The sequence below is a fragment of the Patiria miniata genome, unplaced genomic scaffold (genome assembly GCF_015706575.1).
Source record: "Patiria miniata isolate m_02_andy unplaced genomic scaffold, ASM1570657v1 HiC_scaffold_11, whole genome shotgun sequence".
In the NCBI taxonomy this organism is placed as follows: Eukaryota; Metazoa; Echinodermata; class Asteroidea; order Valvatida; family Asterinidae; genus Patiria; species Patiria miniata.
In genome coordinates, this window is record NW_024037049.1 from 4,429,707 (window position 1) to 4,455,675 (window position 25,969).

The 25,969-nt window shown below is 41.7% G+C and overlaps 1 protein-coding gene across 1 annotated transcript in view; it reads left to right on the plus strand.

Annotated features, from left to right (window-relative positions):
* Positions 1 to 25,969, plus strand: part of LOC119742552 (girdin-like) — an 86,916-nt gene that overhangs the window by 34,688 nt on the left and 26,259 nt on the right. Inside the window, exons 5-10 of the mRNA XM_038218587.1 lie at positions 5,245 to 5,457; positions 6,651 to 6,785; positions 11,365 to 11,604; positions 20,506 to 20,664; positions 23,267 to 23,552; positions 24,528 to 25,912. Coding sequence (XP_038074515.1) covers positions 5,245 to 5,457; positions 6,651 to 6,785; positions 11,365 to 11,604; positions 20,506 to 20,664; positions 23,267 to 23,552; positions 24,528 to 25,912 — 2,418 coding nt within the window. The remainder of the gene's footprint in view (positions 1 to 5,244; positions 5,458 to 6,650; positions 6,786 to 11,364; positions 11,605 to 20,505; positions 20,665 to 23,266; positions 23,553 to 24,527; positions 25,913 to 25,969) is intronic.

Genomic DNA, 25,969 nt, shown 5'->3' on the forward strand with positions numbered 1-25,969 from the left:
AGGGCGTAGAGTTGGGGATGAAAATGTGGGGAGATGAATGTAACTGGGGGATTTAGTTGAGAAGACATGCAGTTATAGAAAAGCTATTTCTGTGGTGCGATCTGAGGCAATTTCTGACAACTAACAATTATGTACCATGGCAACAGTCTGTAAATGTTCCCGTTCTGTTAAATTGGCATTTTGTGAGGCAGTGGCATTTGTGGGAAAACGTACTTGAAAGGCTTGCCGTAGTACACAGGCGAAGGCTGATTAAGAAGGTCATAATTAAGTTTCAGTATATTGGACTCTTCAACAAACGTAAACTTGAACGTCTTACAATTTGCGAGATTGTCTGCGAGGAACTTGTCGAGTCAACTGTTATTCAACTTGGGGCAACCATCTATATAAGAGCAAATTTTACTCGGCCTCCGAGAAATGTTTGCTCCTGAAACGATCTGAGACCGCGGTCTTTCGCGACGCCTAAATCGCTCCACGTCCGTGGAAAAATGTGGAGGGTGTCTTCCGCCGGATCGGACACATTTTCGTTGATTTTTTGTGTGACTGCGTTTAAGATCTCGATGTTTGAAGCAATGCATCGATCCTTCGTTGATCCCAGACAGGCCCCCGAAATTATAACGCAACACTGTGGCGGGCAGCGATCACAACGCTCAGCCTTGGTGGAAGCATGGAGCTGTATTAACACACGATGGAAGCAACAGAGCACTATACACGTCACTCACATGCTTGTGCTTCAAATCATGCAAATAGTGAGCACCGTAGACCCAACCTCGTTTCCAGGGTGTGGAGCAGGCTGCAGTACGCGTTGCCATCGACAGTTTTGCATAGCCCGGATATACTACGCAGTGTAGACTTTCGATTGGTCAGACCGCGCAAGGCATACTTAATGTGTAGTCCTTCTGAGTATTCGTTGCACACGGCGCAGGGGCGGCAAGCGAAGCATATGAAAGAATACGGGCACTTGGTGGCCACGCACCATGGAGAAAAAATATTTTACCAAGGTCACCCCATAACACAATTTGGTGAACGCTTTTGCAGAACGGCTGAGTAGAACACGTAAACGGAACCCCTACGTTGACCTCGCTGACCTCGCACAGTCTAGACACGCAGAGAAGCCAGCACAGGGGGCGGCCAGGCAGTCAACGTGAAAGCGCACACGACGGCAAATTCCTGCGAAAAACGCAGTCACGAAAAATCGACGAAAAGGATCGCCGGTCCGTACGGGAAAATCAGGACGACCCGAAGTGTCCGACCCGGCGGAAGACACCCTCCGTATTTTTCCACGGACGTGGAGCGATTTTCGCGCAGCGGGAGCCCGCGGTCTCGGATCCTTTCAGGAGCAAACATCGTCTCGGGGGCGAGTAAACTTCTCTCTTATATATATAGATGGCAATGTGCACCAAACTTTGGGTACATTTTTTAAACCAGGAAGACCCTGATTCATCAGGTACTGGTACATGTATATGTATGCACTTTTATCACCAGATTTTAGACTGATAGACATCCTAATCCAGACATTTTTGGTTGACCTCTGTTTGCGTCAACACCCTCTCAGCCAGCCAGCTCAACCACAATCAAGGGTGAACTTCAGCATTTAAATCCAAACCAAATGTACAAGACCTGACTGTTGAGGTCAGCCTATGGTAGACAACTGCACATTGTTAAGACCGCAGCCTCTGGATTGCTTGGCTACTAGTACTACACCAGTCACAGTCTGGTTCCGTCTGTTTTGATTTTTATGAAATAAGGTCAGGTGTATGGGTAAATGAACAACTACCGAGTGTGTTCAGTGTGCCACTAGATTTGTACATATTTGCACGTTTTGAGCCCTAGGCATGGATAAACTTGTTTTTAAGAAGAAATTTGTTGTTTACATTTACAGAAGTTATCAGGTCTTTCTGATAATTTTTTATCTTTATTGACTCTCAAATGTTTGGCTCTATTTCAGAGTAGGCGCAGGATCACTTGTAAGTTAAAGGGAATATACATCATTTGCTTTTGCTGTAATTTTCAGAAATGGATGGAATTGGGGGGTTGGAAATATAAAGCAAATATAGTTACACTGACTTTTTGGAGGTTTTGGGTTCGAAAATGCTATAAAAACCAAGAAAAACGATCATTTTCCTGTAGTCTGGCTCCCTGACTCCATATAAGAAGAAACAGAGCAGTTTACATACATTGGGGAATTGTAAGGTCAGGGAACCAGTCTAGCTGGCTCGTACCCGTTCATAGGTTTGTAATCGATTGCAAACAAGTGCAATGGTCAATTGGGGCCAGTATTTGAAAAAAAGCCAGTTGTTTCCAACGCTGATCGGCCGATCAGCGTTGGAAATTGATACAAAAATACCACTTTTCTTGAAAATGACAGTATACCAGGTGCCATAATTTTACAGGATGCTTTAGACTGTCATTTACCAACATCCTATTAAGGTATTTCGCAAAAACTTGGTAGTTTTATTTTTCGATGTTTGCAAATGTTGTATATTCCCTTTAATATTTTGTGTTGGAAATTAGAAACAAGTTATATAGTGGTCTTTCAATCAATCGTTTGTTTCAGACACATTTTCTTACTAGAACTTTTCTTGAAAATGTTCTGTTACTGAATGGCTACTGAAATTTCAGATTTTAAATTAGAATATTGACCTATCTTGGCCCCGTCATTAAAAATGAAATGGATAAACTTGGGAGAAAAATGAAGTCAGTGTATTTGCTTGAGTTGACTTAATACTGTCTGTTTGTTCTTCTTAATATGTTATTGAACAATTTTAATTGTGTCATTGATCTTTTTTTCTTTGAAACCAATCATACTCCGTAGAAATTTGTTAACTGGATCAACATTGTTTTAACTTCACAGAACGCAGCAAAGCTAAGTCCACAGGTGGCTTACATACTGTGCCACATGCGGCAGTGTTTTTATACAGCTGTCACAAGGTCTGCACTGTGTTTATAAAAAGTCATGAACCAGCATTGCTCACTACATGTATGTCTGTCATTGCTGACATACTGTACAGGGAAGTTGTTCAGTCATAAGTGATCCCACCGGATTGGCATGGCGGTTTTCACTTAAAGTAATGAGTGGTCAGAAATTGTTCATGTGTTTGACTTGGTCTTGATTTACAGAGTATGTTTAAGTCCAGTATAAGTGCATGTATTATTTAGTACTCAATTGCCTACCCTTGCAATAATCCAAAACAATATAACACACTTGTTAGAAAATCAAGAACACTTAAAAGTGGTATTTTGAGGCTATAATTTCATCGTAGGTGTAATTTATTCAACATATATTCATGAGAATGTGAAGCAACAGCTCGCTTTAATTTGAAATAATAACAGGAAATTTAAAGGGAAAAAACAACATTTTGCAAAAATTACAGCAAAAGCCAACGATGTACATTCCCTTTAATAGTATTTATCCCTAAAATAGCTTTTTTTTCCACCTCAAAGTCGGGGGCAAGGGGGATTAAACAAATGTAGCAGGGTAAAGGGGTAGCTTCCATGTATCCATTGTGTTATGGTTAGTGGTTATTTTGTGTATTGACATTGGATATATTTATTCAATCACAAATAATGAGTGTACTCAGGACTCTTACAGGTTAAATATGAGTCAATGTCTGAGTCAATTTTTGACATGAGCCCTAGCCACTAGTCTTTGTTCAACCCATTACAGTTACATGTGAGGAACATGATACATTCCTTCTTCTATGCTTCTGTGTTGGACATTTTGATCAGTAACAAGTGCCATGTGGGATATATTTTGAAAAGGAAGTGGAACTACCACTGTTTATGCAATGGCCATAAATCTAAGAGGGTTCCTAAAGTGGCTGCAATCCTATACATGTACTTGAATAACCTGTTCTGTACAACACATAAGGGACCTATCAATCACACCACTGGCATTTATGATATTCATAACATACCAGTAAGGGCTGCTGTGGTATATATGCACACTGTACATGTTGGTCCATGTGTTTGGACACTGCAGGCATTTCTGGAAATGATATATGGGGTCTTGTATTTTAATAAAAAAAAAATTGGGGGGGGGGGGGGGGTTGGCTTATACACAGTCCACTAAAGTTACCCGGGGTTAGGGTTATTAATGGTACATGTGAAACTGATTGAAATGCTTAAAAGGGAAGTGGTATCAAGTCTAGTTGGAATCAAAACAAACAATTCAATGCTTCCAGTAACATTTTGAAATATTGTTTTGTATGTGAATATCATAATGTACAGAAAAGGTGTTTATTTTGTAGATCACCTACAGTATTCACAATGAGAAATAGTAATTCTCACAAACAATACACCATGCACGTTCAGTTACATACATACACATATCCCCTCATTTAGTTTGCAACTGATGTCTCACCCACTAAGAGATACCGGTACTAAGTAGATTTATGTATTCATAAGATGGGATTGTATCGGGTTTATGTAAATTCAATATTGGGTTTAGGCCGTCACTATTTATGTATTTTATAAACACTGTACATGTACCAGTATGTCAGAGTTTGTCTTACAGTCGCTATGTGGACATGTGAACTAAAGATGTCCACATAATGCAGGTTGTGTTGACGTTATGTGGACTAAGGCGTGTCCACATAACGTTTCGCCCTCTTTGGAAAACAGGTTTACAGGCATTTTCGGGTTAGAGTAAATCCATCGCAGAATGAAGAGAAACATTCAAGGAAATCAAAAAACAAATTTGGGGCTGAAAGAGTTTTCACAGTTTAAGTAAAGTTATTTTTTGTACCGAGTTTTCTTAACTACACGAACACAAAGGAATGTCCACATTGAGTATGAAAAACAAACATCAGTGTGTTGTCCTAAGTGATTGTGAGGAAAAAAGTCACAAGCTATTCAGGTGGGACTCGAACCCACGACCTCCTGCTTTCTGTGCAGACGTCCCACTACTCGACCACTAAGCTTGCCGGCTGGCTGGTTCGAATCAGAAATAGCAGCGGATGCCGCAACCAAACCATTCATCAGATGGATTTTGCTTTGGGATGATGTAAATTAAATATTGGGTTTTGTCCTTCACTGACGTAATGGTATTTTATAAAGAGTTCTCATACAGATCTACATGTATGTACTTGCTTTCAAACAAATTGCTGGGAACCAGTAACAGTAACACATGGCAAAGCACTGTACAGTTGTATTGATTTCATGAAGAAGTAATTAGAATGTGATACAGCATACTCCAAGTGCTACATGTATAATGGGTCAAGACACTCTTTTTCTGCATCTTTCTAGGACATCTTAGACCAGCTGCTGGTGATGAAGCTGCCCAACGTTCTGCTGATCAGCAAGGACCCCATGGGTGAGGTGGCCATCGCTGAGATGCAGAAGCTCCTGTTGCTCATGCTGGGCTGTGCTGTCCAGTCCAGTCAGAAGGAGATCTTCATTGAGCGCATCAAGCAGCTGGAGATTGACGTCCAGCATGCCATAGTGGTGCACATCCAAGAGGTACACATCTACACTAGTACAAAAAGACATAAGAGAAACAGGAACCAGCGCTCGATTTCATGAATCTCATCGTAACTTACGATGCATCGCAGCGCTGTGACTCGTTGTATCCCTACGATGCATTGCAGCTGCGACGCGTCCTGCGATTCATTTCACAAAACTTGTAAGTGCAAAGCGTAGTACATGTAGGTGTATAGACCATTATCATGTTGCAGCCATATGAATTTTTTCCCATTCAACTCAATGTAACCAAAGCGAGGCTGGAGGGATAAATAGTCTGGTTCCTTTTTGCACAAAAACATCATTCAGTACTGTTATTGGGTACAGGGAACATGACTAAAATGGTGGAAGCATGATAAAGGTCTATTGGGAAGAATTCCATACATGGAGATCACTCATTTTTCCCTGCAGTGACCTATCAGCCATCAGAAAGTGATAACATGTCCTAAAAAGTCAAATTTGGCAGGGAAAATATTGAAACATTTACTTAGAAAACACTTGGAATTTTTCAGACCAGTCTTAAAGGGTTTGTGCACAGGGTGTCCAGTGATGTCCAGGTATGGAACTCTTTCATACCTGAAACTTGTATCGTTAGTCACCAGAAATATATTTTCGCACAGTTTGGGACTCCAGTGTATAGCCTTTGACTCAAGTCGAGTCTTCTGATGAGGGACTCAAGTGGAGTCGAGTCATTTGCTCGCAGTGAGTCGAGTCAAGTTGAGTCGAGTCGCTAAAATTTGTGACCCGAGTTGGACTTGAGTCCAGTCTTCATTCCAACTCTGGTTCCAAGCCTCACTTTCAAATCACAAATTTTAAATTATTCATCGGATCAGACTCTTATTAATTTGTAATTAACTTAATTTCATTACTTTCATTTCTATTCAAAAGTTCCAAAAATGAATATCTTACCTTGCTTTCATTTTAATATGGCCGAGTCGTGAATTAAGCCCCTTCATGCATGGTGTCTGTCGGGTTGTTTTTACATCAATGTTAGTTACAGTTCTTATTAATCAAACAGCTGATTTAGTTTTGGGTCAGTTGGTAAAAATAATTGAACACACAAATCATTCAACCACCTTTCATTTTATTTTATGTGGCACCAATGCAAGTGAAGTAACTACATTTTGTAACTGCACAGTGTGTGAACATTGTCCAGTAAATGTGATCTGCCATTATTTCTCACATGTTCACAGATTACAGACAACGCAGAGAACGTGGTGAATCTGCAGCTGGGAGAACTGATTGATCAGGACCAACAGGACAACCTGTACAAGAACATGTTCAGCCATGTCAAGAGATTAGTCATGGAGAGAGATGATTATGCTGAGGTATATTCCCCTGCCCTGGGGTTATATTATTCCCCTGCCCTGGGGTTATATTATATCCCTGCCCTGGGGTTATATATTTCCCTCCCCTGGAGTTATATTATTCCCCTGCCCTGGGGTTATATTATATCCCTGCCCTGGGGTTATATATTTCCCTCCCCTGGAGTTATATTATTCCCCTGCCCTGGGGTTATATATTCCCCTGCCCTGGGGTTATATTATATCCCTGCCCTGGGGTTATACATTCCCTCCCCTGGAGTTATATTATTCCCCTGCCCTGGGGTCATATATTCCCCTGCCCTGGGGTTATATATTCCCCTGCCCTGGGGTTATACATGTATATTCCCCTGCCCTGGGGTTATATATTCCCCTGCCCTGGGCTATACACGGTGGTGCAAAAAGAAGGAAACCCACTTTTGACAGCAATTTTCAACTAGAATATTGTTTTCTCGGAATATACAGCATTTACTGAGCTGAAACTTAATCAGGCTAGTTGTTCAGCACCCTTCTTTAGAGTTCGAGCACTTTCGCTGTTTCAAACGAACATAATGCACAAATCACAAAAAGGAATTGCCAAGGAAAGTCCTTTTTTAAAAATTTTATCATAATTTTAAAGGAAACAATCTAAATATTTTAACAATATTTAAGAGACCCGTTTACAACCTGCTTTCCAGAAGAGTCTTTTTAACAGAAAGCAGAGTTCAATTTCCTGTATCCTTCCCTGCTTCCCTGAATTTCAATCTCCCTGGGTTACTTTTCCCCTCCAACTATTCCCTTCCCACTGTTTCCCTCCCTATATGACCTCAGCTGTGGTCGTATATTAAACTTTCCTTTCCTGCTTCCTCTCTCTAAGTCATATACTCTCACTCTCCGACATTATTGCTGGCCTGAGTTATGCATATATTCCCCTTCCTGAGGTTTTTTTAACACCTTCCCCAAGAGACCAGCTCTAAACCCAACATTCGTCTCCTAAGTCATATATTCTCACTCTCCCACATTATTACTGGCCTGAGTTATGCATATATTCCCCTCCCAGAGTTTTCTTAACACCTTCTCCCCAAGACCAATTCTAAACCTAACATGAACTGGGGTAATGAGGTATGCCTTTGATAGTTGGAGCTCGTTAGCCTCAGTTGACAGACTTTAGTCTGCTAGTGTGCCAGCTAAACTGGGTCAAGCTTGTCATTTTTAGGTCATGATTCGAATTTTCAAATCGCCTGCTTCTTTCTGAACCTTGCTCAACCCTACCCTTCCTTCCTTCCCTTCTGGTCCGGAAAGACCAAGCCCGCCCGGAAATCATGTCAATCATCAGTGAACTGCATTTGATAAGACCTGTCAAAGAGAAATGTGATCCTACATACATGTATTTAACCCATTAGCTACCGGTACATATGTATGCATGAATAAAATCACTTACTGCTGGGACAGTTTCGGGTGGTACCTGGAGTAATACTAGGCAGGGTGGTTTTGAGCGTTGGAGTGACTGATAAAGGGTTAAGTAATTTGCTTACTTGCAGATAATGTGTAAGACGGGCTTTTTCAGAAGAGAACATTTGTAATATTTCCATCTTTTCTGAAATACACATTTTGGAATACGCTGATGTATGGCCATAGCTCAAATAAGTTTTGAAAAAAAAAAAAACTTAAATGTCCTACAAAAAAAAATCTCCTGTGGTTAACCAGTTCACGCCGGCATTATTTTGACAAGAACGGAATGAGCGGCGAGATTACTTTTCACTCGACCTCAAGCCAGGCGGGTTAAAGCCATCACCCTCGGGCAGCACACTCATAGTTCCGGCCTCGCTCGCTGCGAGCTGGTCGCTGACAGTTATTTCCGGCCTCGCTCCCTGCGTGTTTATCCGTCATCGGTTCAGAATACTGGAAAACCTTTGCGTGTTTACATGGCCTCCGGCGCGAACCGGTTAAATATGGTGCCCTTGAAGATTATTTTTCTTGAATGTACATCTAAGTAGGTTCTTTTTATCAGTACTCAGTCATTACTGTACATGTACATCAAGAAGTTTGAAAAGTTTTAAACACGCAGGAAATTTGAAAAAAAAATGAATAAAACTATAGCAAACTGTTGCAAAACTGACTACAATGTACCTTATAAAACTATTGCAAAACTGACTACAATGTATCTTTGAGAAAGATGCTGCCAGGATCAAAGCGTCGGGCCCTCTAACACAGGAAATTTAAATCAATATTAGGTTTTGCCCTTCACGATGTATAAACACTGTATACTCAGTGTGTAACCTCCCGAGGGAAAGTTGGGGAAAAAAATCACTCCGGTGGGACTCGAACCCATGACCTGTATTCTAGAGCAGACCTATTACCACTCGACCACCGAGCTTGCGGGATCGGTGGGCTGGTTCAAATCTGATGTACATGTATAGTACATGTAGCAGGGGGTACCGCAAGTAAACTATTCATTTTTTTCCCAATTTTCACTCGGGAGGTAACACACTGAGTATATATGTTCAGTGTTTATACGTCTGTGAAGAGCAAAACCTAATATTGATTTACATCCCCCCCAACGCGAATTCCATCCTATGAACAGGAATTTTCAGTAATTTCATATGCGTAGTAATACTCTATAAATGCCAATATTACTTTTGGCGAAACAAGTGACTTCCCACACTTCCTTAGACATTGTGTCCCCCCCCCCCCCCCCCCCCCCCCCCATGAAAATATAAGGAGACATAAACACATGGAAGAGATTGGTTCTCCCCAACAGTAGATATTTAAACCTACATGTATATTCTTCGATTGCCAAACCAGATACACATTTTGTAAACATGCTAGACCTGAAACATATCAAGTAGCCTCAAAAGGTCACGGCGAGGTCAGGCCTGGTTACTATCAAGTGAAAGCTGTACAAATCTGACTTCCTTAGAGAGCTAAGGACAACAGGACATTCCAGCAACATGATTCAGATTTTAAAAAGGGCGCAGCCACATGTTTTTCCAATACAGACAATTGTGGACAATGTTTCTGAGAGTTTACAGATCATGGCATAAGGTTACTTATGGAACACATTTGGTCTGGAATACATTTGGACCTAAAAGTAAAATGACACCGTCTGCCAACCATCACGTCAGAGTCTGCTGACTGTTTTTAATCCCCCCCCCCCCCAACAAAAAAGTGAGAAAATCTTGGAAAGTAAAAACTGTACTTTATATTTAGATAACAGATTTTCCCAAAACATGAAGGGGAAAAACAGGCAGCCTTTTTTTTCTTCTGGTTTTTGGGGGTTTTTTATAGATGGGAAAATTTAGACCGAATTTTTTGAAGAGTGCATATTCCAACTTAAACATCTGAACAGGATGGTTGTGATTTTAAATTGGCATGAAAAAGTTGAAACTTGAGTTCTCCCCAGCCTTTTCATTTTGTTTGTTTTGCCCTGGAATGGCACAAAGGCTCAGGGGGTTTTGGCGATTTGGCTTGTTCTTCTTATCGTGTCCACACACAGGCAAAACACGGTTCAGCCATGGTTCAAGTCAAAGCTGAACGCATTGCTTAGCACTACCATTATGTATTGCAAAGTCTTCACATTTGCACGGTTGCTCCAGTTGAAGGCAGCTTGGCAAATGTTTCATAGTCTGTGGTTCAGTACCACATTCACATGTTACATCTTGGCTGTCCTGATATCCCCACTAGCGAAGGGTCACCTTAGAGCGTCCTGGACCAGTCCTCAGTCTGGTCATACATTTCCATTCAATCCAACTTGAGTCAGCTCCAGGAGGAAGTTCCTTTGTTGCATTTAAAGCCATTGTGGTGGTTGATGGGAGCTTGGCAAGCCTTTCCTTTCATAGAGTGACTCTGGCACAACTTGTATTTGCTTCTTCAAGAGGTGCTACACTCTGAACAAAGCTAGCCCTGGAGTTAAGCCGACTGTCTGCAGGCACATGACCAAATAGAGGATGCTGCTCGTCTGTAGTCTGGCGCTGGCGTTCCTTCTTCCTTACTGCACTGTGTCTTATATCTGGTGGGGCTATACCAGCTAGGATGTATAGGCTCTCAGTTGGTGTTGGTCAGAGACATCCTGTGATAAGATGACAGCCATGTCAGTCTGGCATTGAACTAAGTGGAGTGGAGGCAAGCTATCCAACCAAGAGGACATGATCAGCTCAGAGTCCAACCCTCGAGTTCGGGGATATGCGAACTATAAACAGATAGATGTATCATTCGGTGACCCTTATTGTTCCCTTCTTTTGTTCCTATTGTTTGGAGTTAACTTTTCTCGGCGCGTCCCATAAGGTTTGTTCATGGAAAACTTCCAAGGACTTAGCTCAGGTCCTCTGGGTTATTATTGTAGGTAACCCATTGCACAAAGTCCTCAGACGTAAAGGATATCAAGATCCAATTTGTGGAAATTTAGTATAAATTGGCCTGTCCAGATCAAATTCTGTATTTAGGCATGAATTTTTGCCTGAAATTTATAAAACCTGATTACCTCATTTTATGATAGTTCATGCCTGATATTTTGATATTGGAAAACACTAGAAAAGTCTTGTTAGTTTCTAATTTGTCTTAGTTACTGGTCAATTCCATGCCTGTGTGTTCTGAATTGCTTCCACAGACCATTATGGAACTGAGCCAAGAAAAGGAGATCTACCAGGCGACCATCGAGGGGCGTCGCATCGTCCCCTCACCCACCAGCCCCGGCTCGGACCGGCGCCACATCACGGTGGAGCTGGCGGAGAGCAAGGCCAAGCTGAGACGAACCCGGCAAGAGCTGGAGGAGAAGAACGAGATGGTGCTGGAATACAAAGAGGAAGTTGACAAGTATAACCTGACGGTGCAGAAGCTCAGACAAGAGGTCAGTGCAGAAACGCTCGCGTGTACCTAGTGTAGACCAATCTGGGCACGCTGTCAATTCTATCGCGAAGGCCCCCTTCAATGGCGAAAGCATTGTGCTAGCTATTGTTCAGGTAGTTGCTCCATTGAAAGGGGTCTCGTGAGTGTACAGTGATGCCCAGATTCATCTAGATACAAATACAACATGGTTCGAGGTTTGGGCAGTTTTGACTATGTTCTGACAAGAACCGGAGGGAGGTAGTCAAAATTCTTCCTCCCCCAAAAAACACTCAAGGGACAAGTAAATTTGCAGTTCTTCCTCGAAATTAACTGTGCTGTATTTGTTTTATTACGCCACATACATATTTACTTTAAAAATTATGAGGAAATCTCTGACACGGAATGCGTATAATTGTTTGCCTAACGTAAAGCCGATGGTACCACCAGCGTCTTCACTCACGATCGCAACCGTTTCATTGTTGAGATCATAGGAGCTACTACCAAGATGCCTCGTGCATGCATGCGTGCATGGTAGCCACTTTTACTTCCCAGATGCATTGGAACATTGGCCAATAGCAGAAGTTTTTTTGTCTCATAATATGTACGAGGTCTAATTATTCATAATCCAAGCCATTCCTGAAATCTCGGCTGCTTAAGCGCAGGACTAGCTCAAGTTCAAACAACCTGCTCAATCTGTGTTCATTTTCTGCTGCAGGAACATCAGATTGAATAAGATTAAAGAGAAGATCGAGCATTTCTGTTGAGATTAAATGCTCACATATGGCTACATGTATGAGGCTACAGATGAAGGGGAGTGTGGCCTAGTGGTTAGGACCTGTGACTCATGATCAGAGGGTCAGGGGTTCAAATCCAGCTGCTGGCCGTATGGTGTGTTCTTGGGCAATCCACTTCACCCCCAGTTGCCTCTCTCCACCCAAGAGTATAAATTGGTACCGGCATTAGCTGGAGATTACCCTTCGAATGGACTAGCATCCGATCCAGGGGGAGTAGAAATATTCTCAATCATTTCATGCTACTGAAACTGGAGATAAACGGCGGCCTGATGGGCCACTTGGCTCGTGACAGACTCTACTTTTTTCTAAAGATGAAGCCAAACGTGAGACTGGGACCTTGAGGTTTTTTAAATGAGCCCCAGATGTGCCATTCCCCTCACAAACCAATGCCAGGGATGATTTTTTTTGGTGGTATCGCTCAAAGTTTAAAGCAAAATATTGTGCTTACTACAGTTGAGAAAAGTCTGTAAACCTGAAACGGATATGGTGTTCATGCTGCCTGTGCTTGGAGAGCCATCAGAAAACCTTTTGCAGTGTTCTCCAAGTGAATTTCAAACTCAGTAAGGCATTTTGATATGTACATTCTACTTAGATAATGTATGAAATATGTAAATACAGCTTTTGCTCACAAGATGGGCACACGGTAATTTTCTTCTTTGATTGGGTGGTGAATTCCATCAGTTGGCCCAAGAAATTTGGCATGGCTGGCACAGTCACAAGTCAAAATAAATAAGGGGGCGAAATCTACTCCAAAGTACCCTAGGTTTGATGAAATGGCGAGGAAAAAGGACAGGAGGATATAGTCAAGGATCTTCCTGACAGGAAATGACACTTGTCCTGCCTTCTTAGACAATCTGAGCAAATTTGCAAATGCACTGATCATGTATTAGAGGGTCCAGAATGATCTCCGTAGGGAATAGTTCTTATTGACAGGACAAGGAATGATTCACTAGAGAGTAGCCAGTGTCCTGGGCAGGCAGAGTGCAGACTGTGTGCTGGTGTAGTAGGGGAATGTAGTCAACAGGATATTGGCATTTCCCCAGTCCTAGATCCCCTTGCACTGTCATGCAACCGGGGCCTTATTTATGCCAAGGGACTGGGGAAGGAGATTTCTGGGGTAGGGGATTTCAGTAAGCAGATCTCATGGTTAAAATACAAGCAGTCCAAAGTGACAAAAGTGCACATGACAGTCCTGTGGCAGTGATAGTTTACATGTAAATTTGCACTGTTGACGGGCGGGTGCTCATACCGGTATGTGCGCATTCTATGTACATGGGCGAAGTCCAGGCCTCTTCACACTGGATGCATTTGAGTAGTTCACCCGGATCGACTCGGATGAAGGCAGACGGGTTAGCCGCAACTGGCAGGGCTAATCAAACACTCAACCGTGGGCCATGATGATCCTCACGTGATATCCGTAGCCAGGGCCGTAGCCACTGACAAAACGCCTGTTTCGGACTGGGCCTTAGTCCAAGTTTTACATTTATTTAGTCAGTTGCAAAACTCAAAAAAAGTTGGGCTGGAATTATAGCCGCAATGAACTCAATAAACAATTACCTTTAGACTTCAGATAAAGTTGATTTTTTGGTCCATTTGAGATTTCCACTGTCCGACCGCCATGTTTGTCTGTTTCTAGGAATGAACAACCTATTGGTGATGTATTTCCAAAACGCTGACTCTGCTCCACGAGCAGGGTCTGTGTTTTCTGACCTGGGTAAGCCCAGAGAATGATGTCAGAGCTAATCGAATGGCACATGTCTAACTCTAGTTGATCCGGGTGAGCTACATGTACTCGAACGCTCCCCCTATTGTGTTCCCTATCCATGTTGAAATCGACAAGGTCCACCGTAAGCGGAGCCGGATCCAATCCAACATTGGCAGGCAAGGGGTACCGTTCACACTCACACTGGTGTGTACACTGGTTTGCAGAAATCTCTGTGTTGGCATAGGGCCTATCATAGGCCCTTGTGCTGAGGTTTCAGTTTGGCAGAATTGGGGTTAGGATTTGGATTACATGTAGATAATGTGAAGGGTGTACATATACTGTACATGTAAGGTTGGTTCATACGAGGCACAAAAGAAAACAGGAGTGCGAATCATTTGTTACATCACAGCAAGCATTTGCACTACAAATCGCCTATTAAGTGGAACACATTTCAACTCATATTAACTGTTGTGTTTCATCAACTTGGCTTCACATCGGTAAGATTGGGCCTCAAGTCATTTGTTTTAAGAAGTAGATATACAGGGTGAGTTTAAAAAAGCGGAACCCAAACCTAAAAACATGTATTTCATATTTAAAAGACTATGTAGCACCAACAGTAATAATGACTGGAAAGCCAATTTTATAAACTACGTTTAGATGAAAAAAATTACTTAAGTTGCTCAATCTGTTCAAAGTATATCACCATTTAAACACAATGACCCTAAAACCTCTTTCGTCCAAAAATGCGATTTCAAGAATCGTCGTGACAATTGGCTTCAAACAACACCAGCAATAAAACCTCAGTTTAAAAGTTAAAAATATTCAACAAAGTCCTTTTGAAGGCCCGTCTTTTGGAAAAAAAAGTGGATTTTATAAATCATATTGTTTGCCTTAGCAGGGTTGCTAATAAAGATATTGTGTTCTACAGTTGTTGACAGTTGTTGAAACAAGTATTGTGTGTCATTTTCTTTGTTGTTCCAAACAGTCAAAACACACAATATATTGTGGGTTTTTTTTTGACGAAACAGGTTTTAGGGTCATTGCGTTTAAATGGTGATATTCTTTGAATGGATTGAGCAATTTCAGTAATATTTTCAGCTAAAAGTAGTTTCTGAAATTGGCTTTCCAGTCATTATTATTGTTGGTGCTACTTATTTTTTTAAATATGAAATATATTTTTGGGGGTTTGGGTTCCGCTTTTTTTGACTCGCCCTGTACAATGTAACATGCGGACAAGTTACATATATACATACCGGTACATGACAAAACATACATAAAACAGCTGCCATAACTTACTCATAAAATGCTCTTGCCTTAGGGACATGTACCATCATGACTAAGTGCATAGAACAAATGTACAGATGCTGCGTAGCACTGTGTAGAGCATGGAAAAGTTAATAGTTAATGTGGAACAGTGCTCATCGGATTAGTAGTAGTACACAAAATGCATAGTGCATATATAGGCCTACATGTTATAAATATCATTTTTGTTAAAAATAAAGTGCTACCGGTATTTACTTTGGTCCAGAGAGGCTGGGATTTCCCTCAATTTAATTTAAGGTCGACAGATGCGTCATTCAGACTTTTCTTTCAATCCATACAGTAAACCGTCACTTTCCAGTTGGTGAATCATAGCATATCACCGTGGTTACGGTCCCATTGTTCATATTGTACATGTGTAACTATACCAAGGGGAAGGCTTTGTTTGGGATATTAGAAATGTAAACACTCCATGCCTGACTGGAACTGTTGTGTCCTTATGAAACGGTATTGCACGCTTTTTTTTTTCTTTTTCTTTTTTTAGTTGCGGTATCTGAGTCATTTCGTATCATACGATTGTTCTGTGTGGGTGTTTGTAAACTACATGTAGTTCCTGCACCCAATTTCATGAAACTCATAATTTACGATGCATCGCAGTGCTGCGCACATCGATGCGTTCTGTGATATCATTTCACAAAACACGTCGTAAGTGCAACATGTGTCGTAGGTGTATTTTTAGCACAACTCAGTGACCTTTATAGGTATTTATTCAACGTACAGTAAAAAGTCATCTGATATTCAGCAAAAAGTCGTCGGATCTCCTCTCGAAAAGTTCGCAGTGGGCTGTTAGCTACTTTGAAATTTCATTTGCAATATTCCAAGCTTCATTTGTAATTTATATTTACTTTGATGCATTTTCCATTTACAACTTGACACACATTGTCTCGATATTATAGTCGCGTGTATGTATATTATTAATAATAATAATAATAATAATAATAATAACATTTATAAAGCGCCTTTTCCTAGGGTTACAAAGTGCATAAAAATGGCTAAGACCTTTCTTATTTTGCGATGACCGCTAGACATGTTGGAACTTGCGACGTGGTTTAAGCTGTTGTCAAGGAACTTACAACGCGTTCAACACATCGTTAGTTTTGTGAAATGGATTATACGCATTAGGCGTCGCAAATGGAGTTGCGACACGTCGCAGTGCTTCGTGGAATCGGGTGCTGGGTCTATTGGTTAGTAGACGTAGAGAAGTGCATTGTGGCTTAGTCGTGTCTTTTGTGTTTTTCAATTCAATTCAATTCAGTTGACATTTATGTAGCACTCTCCAATAAACCAATACAAAGTTGGATAATGTAAGTGCAATACAGTTATATTTAAACAAACGATTACAAATGTGAAGGTAATTACCACCAGAAAAAGTGATACCAAAACAATATAGCAACCACTTACTGCTTTGACCAGGGTTAAGAAAAATTCAAGAAGGAAATGAGGATTGGTCATTTTCAAAATGTAAAGTATTTAATACACTTGTACGAACTTCTAACAATAAATTTTGCGATCTACAATGACTTTTGATGGAGAGCATACGTATATCCCAATATTTATATTCACATCTCTCCTTCATAAAATTTCATCAAACGTCACCTCAATTTAGTTAGCAACAACATGAGATCCAACAAAATTGTTTCAATTTATATTGCTTCAGCTGCAAAAAAAATAAGATAAATGGGGGAAAATTACAACCAAGTTGATGAGTTGTGTAATGGCCATCTGAATATCAGCCCAAGTAACATGCATTTTGGATTGGTGTCAAAAGTGAACTGCAATTGTTGGCGTCATTGATGGGGAAATGAGATTAGGAAGGGAGAAATGCTGACAGACGTCTGACCTGTCCCGTCAGATGGACACACCCAAGCATCCCCCTACCCAAGCTTTGCTACCGTCTTCCGCTGAACTGTTCTGCAATGGTTTGGTTTAATAAGTGACAGGTAATGTTCTTCCTGGAACTTCAGGGTTCTAATTCTCTGTATCCCTCTTTTCTTCTTTCATTTTCCTCTTATAGACTTAAGACTCATAATAAAGTGTTCGCATCTCCCTGCAATCTCTACACATTCTCCAAGACAAATTGGCCTCTGATTGTGGAGCACTGTGGTCCAATGGTTACGGTGTTCGACTCACGTGCAGTGGTATGTGGGTTCAAACCGTGACGGGGAACGTGGTGCTTGTGTTCTTGGGCAAGACACTTTACTACAATTGCCTCGCTCCACCCAGGAGTATACATGTAAATGGGTACCTGTGAAGGTAGAGACCAGAATGCACTAATCTTGAGCTGCTGCAAAAACTGGTCTCGTGGCCTGATGAATAGGGGTAATAATTGTGAAGCACTTTGATACCTTTGGTATGAAGCGCTGTATAAGCACCACCGCACTATTGTCTGAGAAATCTCCAATTAAAATATGTACATTTTTACCTTTACTTTCACAGTAAAAGAAACTCAAATGAGAATAAATTACAAGAAAATGTACATATATGTCTTTGTGCTTATAACATACTGAAGAAATTCTGCTCTAAAATATACAATAGCAATCTGCATGATTAAAACTAAATAAGCTGGTCCCAACTCAGATAAAATCACAAGACACCTGTTAAAATAGTTAGTGAATGTGAGTTTTAATGGAGACACTTGAGTTACAGTCACTGGCATTACAATGTAACACATGAAGAATATATACTGTATGCTGTACATTGTATGTAATGAAAGAGCTGTGTATAAAACTGGAAATAGCTTTGATTACCTCATGTAACAGTCATGCCACTATGCCAACTGCAGCCTGTGCATGAAAAGTGGAATGACCCTGACTATATTGCTAATATTCCACACAATGAAGACAATGGAAAGAAACAGAAACTTGGTGGTATTCTGAGGAACATGCACAATGTACCTGTATGTAAATGTACAATGTATGTATACATCCATGTACGATGTATGAGGTCATATGTTTATAATGGGTTTTTTTAACTACACTAAATCAAGTGTCATGACACAGCCGAAATACATTGTAACTGCACGATTTTGCGACAATTGAAGAGTTCAGCAGACATTTCAAATAAAAAAAAAACGTAAAAAGGATTCGTGCTTTGGGTTTTGTAACATTGAAACCAATATTTGACATGTACATATACATGTATCTCCACGCAGTATTTGTACATACATGTATATATACATGTAAATGAACATGTAAATGTACATGCACAAAGGAAAGTTTGGCCTCAATTTCCTTTTATTTGACCACGCTGGCAGGCGCGGTTCTACAGGGGGGCTAGGGAGGGCTGTAGCCCCCCAAAAATTTAGTCTAGCCCCCCCAAAATAAATTCCAAAAAAAAAAATTGCATTAGCAAAAAGAAGGATTGTGATGTACATGCGAACGGTCTCCCCCTAAAGAAAAAGTCGTGACAAGGGTGCATTTGTAGTTAATATAGTGTGAATGATTTTAGGATTTTATTGGCGCTCCCCATTGAAAATATGGCATGAGGCCCCCCCCCCCCCCCTATTGATTTTCGGAGGCCTAAGTGTCTGGAAAAAATAACCGGTCTACATTTCAGCACGCCTCCCTGAAAAAAATTCTTGATCCACCGTGCTAGCCCCCCCAAAATATTGGTTCTAGAACCGCGCCTGCACGCTGGTCTTGAAGGGAAATACAGTTTACAAAATTATATAGGGGTGAAACTGCATGTGCTCAGCCTGTAATTACATGTGTATGTACCTGATGTTAATGGGTGAATACTACCCAGACAAAATTGAAATTGATTTACATGTTATTGTTTAACACCTTTGTGGAGTTGAGCCATGTAACAATAGAGTACCTACCAGTACATGTACAAATAAGGTTTTTAAAGGGAACATTTGCAAACATCAAAAAACGAAATGATCAAATTATCACGAGATACATGTACCTTACTGGATTGTTAGGGAATGACAGTCTAAAGCATCCTGTAAAATCGTGTCTCTTGGTGTGCTGACATTTTCAAGAAAATGTGTATTTTTCCAAGGCTTGTCAGCCGACCAGCATTGGGGAAAACTGTTTTTTTTTTCAAAAACCACTGCAAATTTTTCATGACAGTTGTTCTGCATTATCTTTGCAATTGGTTACACACCTGTGAAGGGGTACAAGCCTGCCAGACTGATTCTCTGACCTTACAATTCCCAAAAGTCTATAAATTTCTCTGTTTTTATCTTAAGTCAATGTAAGTGGGGGTCAGAGAACCAGACTACAAGAACATGATTGGTTTTCTTGGTTTTTCCAGCATCTGCAAGCCCAAAACGTAAAACAATTCAGTTTAACTATACATTTGCAATAACATTCTAATCATCCAAATCCATATATTTCTGAAAATTGCATCAAAAACAAATGTTGTACATTCCCTTTAAGTAGAGTGCATGCATCCAGTTGGTTGCTAACCAGAACTTCACACACACACACACACAAAAAAAGGATAAATGAAAAAAATGCAATTTAGCTCTAACTTTCTATCGCAACATGACAAGGAATGTGCAGTTGTATCAACTACATATCAAAAAAGGTTTTCATATGTATTTTTGCATTGGGAAGAGGTACATGTACATGTAATGTTTTGCCCTTCATCAACATGTAGTTTTTTTAGCAAAGTATACTCGGTGGCCAAGTGGTTAGATGTCTGCTGAGTGGTTTAATGTCTTCATTAGAGAGCAAGAAGTCATGTAGTCCTCAGTAACAGGGATACGTGTATGTCCTGCTGTTGCCTGATTTCAGTCTTTTTCCAAATTGTAAATAACATAATTATTGGCAGCGTACCGGTACATGTGTGTGTACTTTTCCTTTATACCTCCAGTTTTCAGGCAAAATTGTCAGCGTCCACTTACGTCCCTGAAGTACATATAAGTTTGTTTTTCCTCACAAGCTATTGGACAGCATACAGTATACAATACATATAAAATTAAATTTCAGTAAACACCAAAACCCAACAAGAAATTTCATAATTCTCAAAAAATCGCGGACCTCTTTATGACAAATCACAGCACACACTATGACAAGACTGTGAAATGGGCAGGACAAAAGCTGAAATGATCACAAATCAAATTTCTCTTCTTTTCATTTGTCTTGCTACTGTCCAGAACCTGGAGTTATCCCAAGATGCCCGATCGGCGCGGTCGTACCGAGACGAGCTGGACGTGTGGAAGGAGAAGGCATCCAAGGTGGAGAAATATGAGAAGGAGATTGCCAGATACCGGGAGAAACTCAATGAGCTGGAGTATCTCAAGAGACGAGTCGAGGTAAAATATCAAACGTACACGACAATGGGTCTTATTGAAACAGTTATCCGACTTCAGTAACTTTTTTAAATCAAAAAATTAAATATTGAGAAAATGATGTTTTGAACCGTGGCATTATGTTAGCCCTAATTCCCTAGGCCTTTTTGCTAGGATGTAGCCTCAATCCTGCAAAATCCTCCAATTAGCCTCATGGAAAAAAAGCATATAGCCTCAATCCTGCAAATTCTTCCATTAATTCCATTCTTCCATTCAATTCTTCAATTCTTCCATTCTTGAATATGGTCCGTGGAGAGGTGACCACTGCCTGAATCCTGCAAAATCCTCCAGCTATGACTGTCAATAGGCTGAGGCAGAGGCAGTGACATCCTGGAGCAGTGCGGAGGATTTCAAGTATAATCAAGGACTAAGTTTATGCAAGACCTTGACATAGTGCGTGCTCCGAAATCAGCAACGCACTTTTGCCATGTAACCTCAATCCTGCAAATTCCTCCAATTTGCAAAAAGGATTTAAGAGGATTTGGGATGGTTAGGGTTAAGTAACGCCAACAACCTTCGATTCATGTAGGTTTATAGACTAACTCGGTGACAGCCATTTTCTGAGGTGGAACCAGGCTCGCGAGAGTCGCACTGAGGTAATACACACGCACTCTGGGCTCCTTCGACCAACAGGGTTACCAAAATGCACGCGCGCCTTGTCTTTAAGAACGCGTGCGGCATGCGCGCGAACGTGGTGCCACCTCATAAATGGCTTCTAATTAGTTTGTTGAATTGGTCTATATGCACAAAATGGCATCTTTACAGGGCCCTCATTGGCTCAAGATACAGGAGTGATTCACAATACAGGGCGAGTCAAAAGAAAGGAAACCCAAATGTCAGGACCATTGTTTTAGTGAAGTTCTGCATGTAACACTTTCAAAATCTAGGATATGAAAGCCCAATTAATAAGCTTTCTTTTAGTACAAGAATCATTCAAATCACTCATGTACTTTTCAAGTTACGAAATTTCAAACACAAACAATTTCAAACACAATACAATGAAGCTGGCAACATGATGAATACATTCCCAATCTTTCAGTCACCTGAAAAATGAGATGTTTTTTGTCTGAAGTGCAGGGTTGTGTTCCAAAGATGTTTGCTTTCTGTTCAGAACTGTTGAACTATGCCGTCCTTTTTTTGGTTTTATAGATAAGGAAGTAGCTTGTCGAAAATTAAACAAATGGAACTTATCATTGACTGCTGTGCTACAGGAAGCATCCTTAACATTTGTTTCCGGTGTTTCCAAGTGTCAGATTGTCATCTGGAATGAGGCCAATCAACAGACTAGTGCAATTCTGTTAAACTTGTGCAGGTTTTGGTGAACTGTGTGTTTTTGTGATCACTGACTTATCACCCTTTTAATGATTCCATTCTCACTTTGCATTGAGAGAGTTAAACGTTGTTTCTGTTCAGTTTTGTCTTTAAAACAAAATTCAGTATATGGCAAGTTGTATTCCCCTCATTCGGTGTTTGAAAACGTTTATTATTGTTAGTATTTCTTTGTTCTTTCAGAATCTTTGTTCTGATTATTATTTCTGGTACCAAGGAGTCCTCAAAAGTGCCCTAGGCACTGTAGCTGACAAGCCTGAAAAAAATCTGTAGAGAGAAAGACAATGAGAAGAAATTACAGTTTTAGAGGTGGGAGGAAAACCCCAGAAGAATATTCTAGGGAAAACACAATCCACATGTAGGCCGAGGCGGGATTCGAACCTGGGTCACAGCGGTGGAAGGCGAGGAAAGTACCGCTAGGCCAACCTGACTCCCCTACTCCTTTAACCCTAACTCCCTAAGCCTTTTTTTCCAGGATGTAACCTCAATCCTGCAAAATCCTCCAATTGGCCTCATGGAAAAATAGTATGTAGCCTCAATCCTGCAAATTCCTCCATTATTTCTTGAATATGGTCCGTGGAGGGGTGACCACTGCCAGAATCCTGCAAAATCCTGCGGCAGTGACAGTCAATATGTTGAGGCTTGGCCAGTGACATCCTGGAGCAGTACGGAGGATTTCAAGCATAATCCAGGCCTTTATTTATGCATGGCTGAGCAAAAAACAACACAAGGTCCGGCCCAAGACCTTGACAAAAAGCACTACGAAATCAGTAACGCACTTTTGCCATGTAACCTCAATCCTCCAAATTCCTCCACTTTGGCAAAGAGGATTTTGAAGGATTCAGGGCGGTTAGGGTTAAAGCCAAATATCGCACGAATGATTTATTCACTACTGGTATGAATTATGAATTGGAAAGTCAATCCTGGATAACTTAATTCCTGCAGAACAATATGGACTCTGTATGCAAGTGTACCCCCTCAGTTACAAATAGACTTCAAGGCATTGTCATTGTATGCCTGGTGCTCACAAAAGAAGATACAGGTTTCTGCATGCTGGAATAAAATCAATTTTGTACTTTGGAGCCATAACGCGGCAAATAGTGTTAACATGCCATTGTCACTGCCAGGGAGCTTTCAGAGATGGTCATGAAGTGCTAATCTATCGTTCATGCACAGAGTCCAATGTCTCTTGTAGAGAGTCCATAGCTGACCATTTTGTACCTTCTAACCCAACCAGGAGCTGCGAGAAGACAACCAGCTCCTGCACGAGACCCGAGGGCTCCTGGAGGACCAACTGGAGGCTGCTCAACACAAGGTAGAGAAGGGACGGGAGGCGGAGGCCGAATGCCTGAGGCTGCGGGCCCAGCTGGAAGCCATGGAGGACGAGCGAGACTCAGACCGGACCAAGATCCAGGAGCTGGTGGCAGAGGTGTCCAAGCTGCAGCTAGACCACAAGCAGAGCCTGGACGAGTCGGCCTCGCTTGGGGTAGAACTGGAGAAGGCCAAACACAGCTTGTCGCCACGTTAGTATCCGCATGTGTATTTTGTTGTTGGTTTAGTTGGGGAGTGTGGGCTGATGGTTAGGGTTTGTTACTCGTGATCAGAGGGTCAGGGATTCAAATTCAGCTGCTGGTCATATGTTGTGTCCTTGGGCAAGCCACTTCACCCCTTTACCTCTCTCCATCCAGGAGTATAAATGGGTACCGGCATTAGCTGGGTAGTAACCTGCGGTGGACTTAGCATCCAAACCAGGGGGAGTAGAAATATTCTTAGTCGTTTCATGCTACTGAAACCGGAGATAAACGCCGACCTGATGGGGCACATTGGCTCATGACAGACTTTACTTGTTTTACTTTTACTTAGTGCATTGAGACCAACCTGGGCTCAGAATCACTCTACTCTCACAGAGGGACCTCGGTAATTGTGGAAGCATTGTTCCCAGATGCACGACAAACAAATGACAGCTATTCAGAACAATAGCTAGCACAATGCTGTTGCCATTGCTGAGGCACCCCCTGAGTGCACTGTGTGTCTGAATTTGGTCTCCGTTGTAAAAGTGGAATAATTTTCTTGTTTTCAAAAATCGTTTCAAAGGACTGTTAAGGCCTGAGACACAGATTTCTTCTGAAGTCCCAACGCATAATGATACCAGACCCTGTTAACATGTATGCTCTCTTTTGGGATTCTAGTACCAGACATCCCCATCCAATAAAAAATATCTGATGCATCATTACTTCATAAAAGTGTGACATTATTCTCTAGTTTGTGCTAGCCAGTTTGTTTTCTAAGCAGCAGGAAATATTCATAATTGTTGGTAAATGATGAAGAAATTTTGTTTTCATCAAATCTGAGAACTAACAGAAATCCAATAACACTCAGTGTCTTGGTGGGAAAGACAAGTGATATGAGTGGATCAAATTTCCTTAATTTTTTTAATATAGAAAAAAACATTGATTGAAGGAGTTTATGATATAGTTTTCATCAAATTTAATTTGCAGTTGGGAACTCATTGTCTGCTGAGTGTAATGAGTCAGCCTCTTCACGCATCCTGAGACTTGAGAGAGAGAACCAGCGCCTTCTCCAAGAGATTGAGAGCCTCAAAGATGTAGCTTCTTTACAGAGTAACAGCCAACTCCTCGAGATGGAGAAGGAGAACAAGCGACTAAGTCGCAAGGTGGACATGCTGCAGCAGACAAGCAAAACGGACATTCAGAACTCCCTGGAACTTGAACAGGAGATCAACCGGCTTAAACGAGAAAAGCAGCAGCTGGATGAGACCATCAACACCGTCCGGGAGAACGCTGAGCGTCAGAGCAAAGAGTGGTCCATGGAGAAGGGCCAGCTGGAGGAGACAGTGGAGAAGCTACGGGAACGCAACAAGAAGGATATCGACCAGCGTGTCCAGGACGTGGAGAAGGAAAACAAGAAGCTTGCTGAGGAGAAGCGGGAGTCCCAGATGCAGATCTCTAAATTGGTGTATGAAAACAAGCAGCTAGATCGCTGCCAAGAGAAGCTGAAGGAGCACAGTGCCAGGGTGGAGACCCTTGAGCAGCAAAACACGGAGCTGGACTCGGAAAGGGACAAGCTGAACAGGAATGTCCAGACGCTGAAACTAATGTGCGAGAAGTTTGATGAGGTGGAGAAGGCCAACTCAGTCCTGCAGATTGAGAAGCAGCGGCTGGAGAAGTCGGTGGAGACACTGCGGGCCAATTGCCAGAAACTGGAGCAGGCAGAAGGTGAGAACGTGCAGCTGAGGGCAGAGGCACAGAGGCTGCACCGGTCTCTTGAGTCGCTGCGGAATGCCATGTCTCGTGTCACTGAGCTGGAATCTGAGAAGGAGGACCAAGACCGGAAAAACAGAATCCTTCAGAAATCACTGGATGCCCTGAAACCCACGCAGGACAAGGCCACCCACTTGGAGGTGGACAACATGAAACTGGAGACGGAGAAAAAGAAACTGGAAAGCAGCGTCCAGCTCTCCAAGAACAAAATAGAAAAACTGGAGAAGGAAAACCAGGACATGGACAGCGAGATCGAGCAGCTTAAGAAGAATCTGGATGCCGCCAGCCTCATTGCCAAGAAGGTGGAGGAGCTTGAAACCGAGCAGAAGACCTCAGATACCGAGAAGATGGGACTGGAGAAGGAACGCAGCCAGCTAAGCAAAGAGAACAAGAGGCTGAGGCAGTCACTGGAATCCAGAGAGCGGCTTGTAGACGAAGCCAACGCACGTGTCCACACCCTGGAACAAGAGAATCGGCAGCTGCAGAAGGCCATCAATAAGAACAAGGAAGCCAGCGAGAAGCTGAAGGAGCTAGAGAAAGACAACAAGGAGTTCCTGAAGCAAGCCACAATAGACAAGAAGACACTCGCAACCTTGAGGGAGGTGAGCTTGTTGGTTGTAATATCAAGAAGAAAAAAGTAATCTAAGCAAAAACTGATA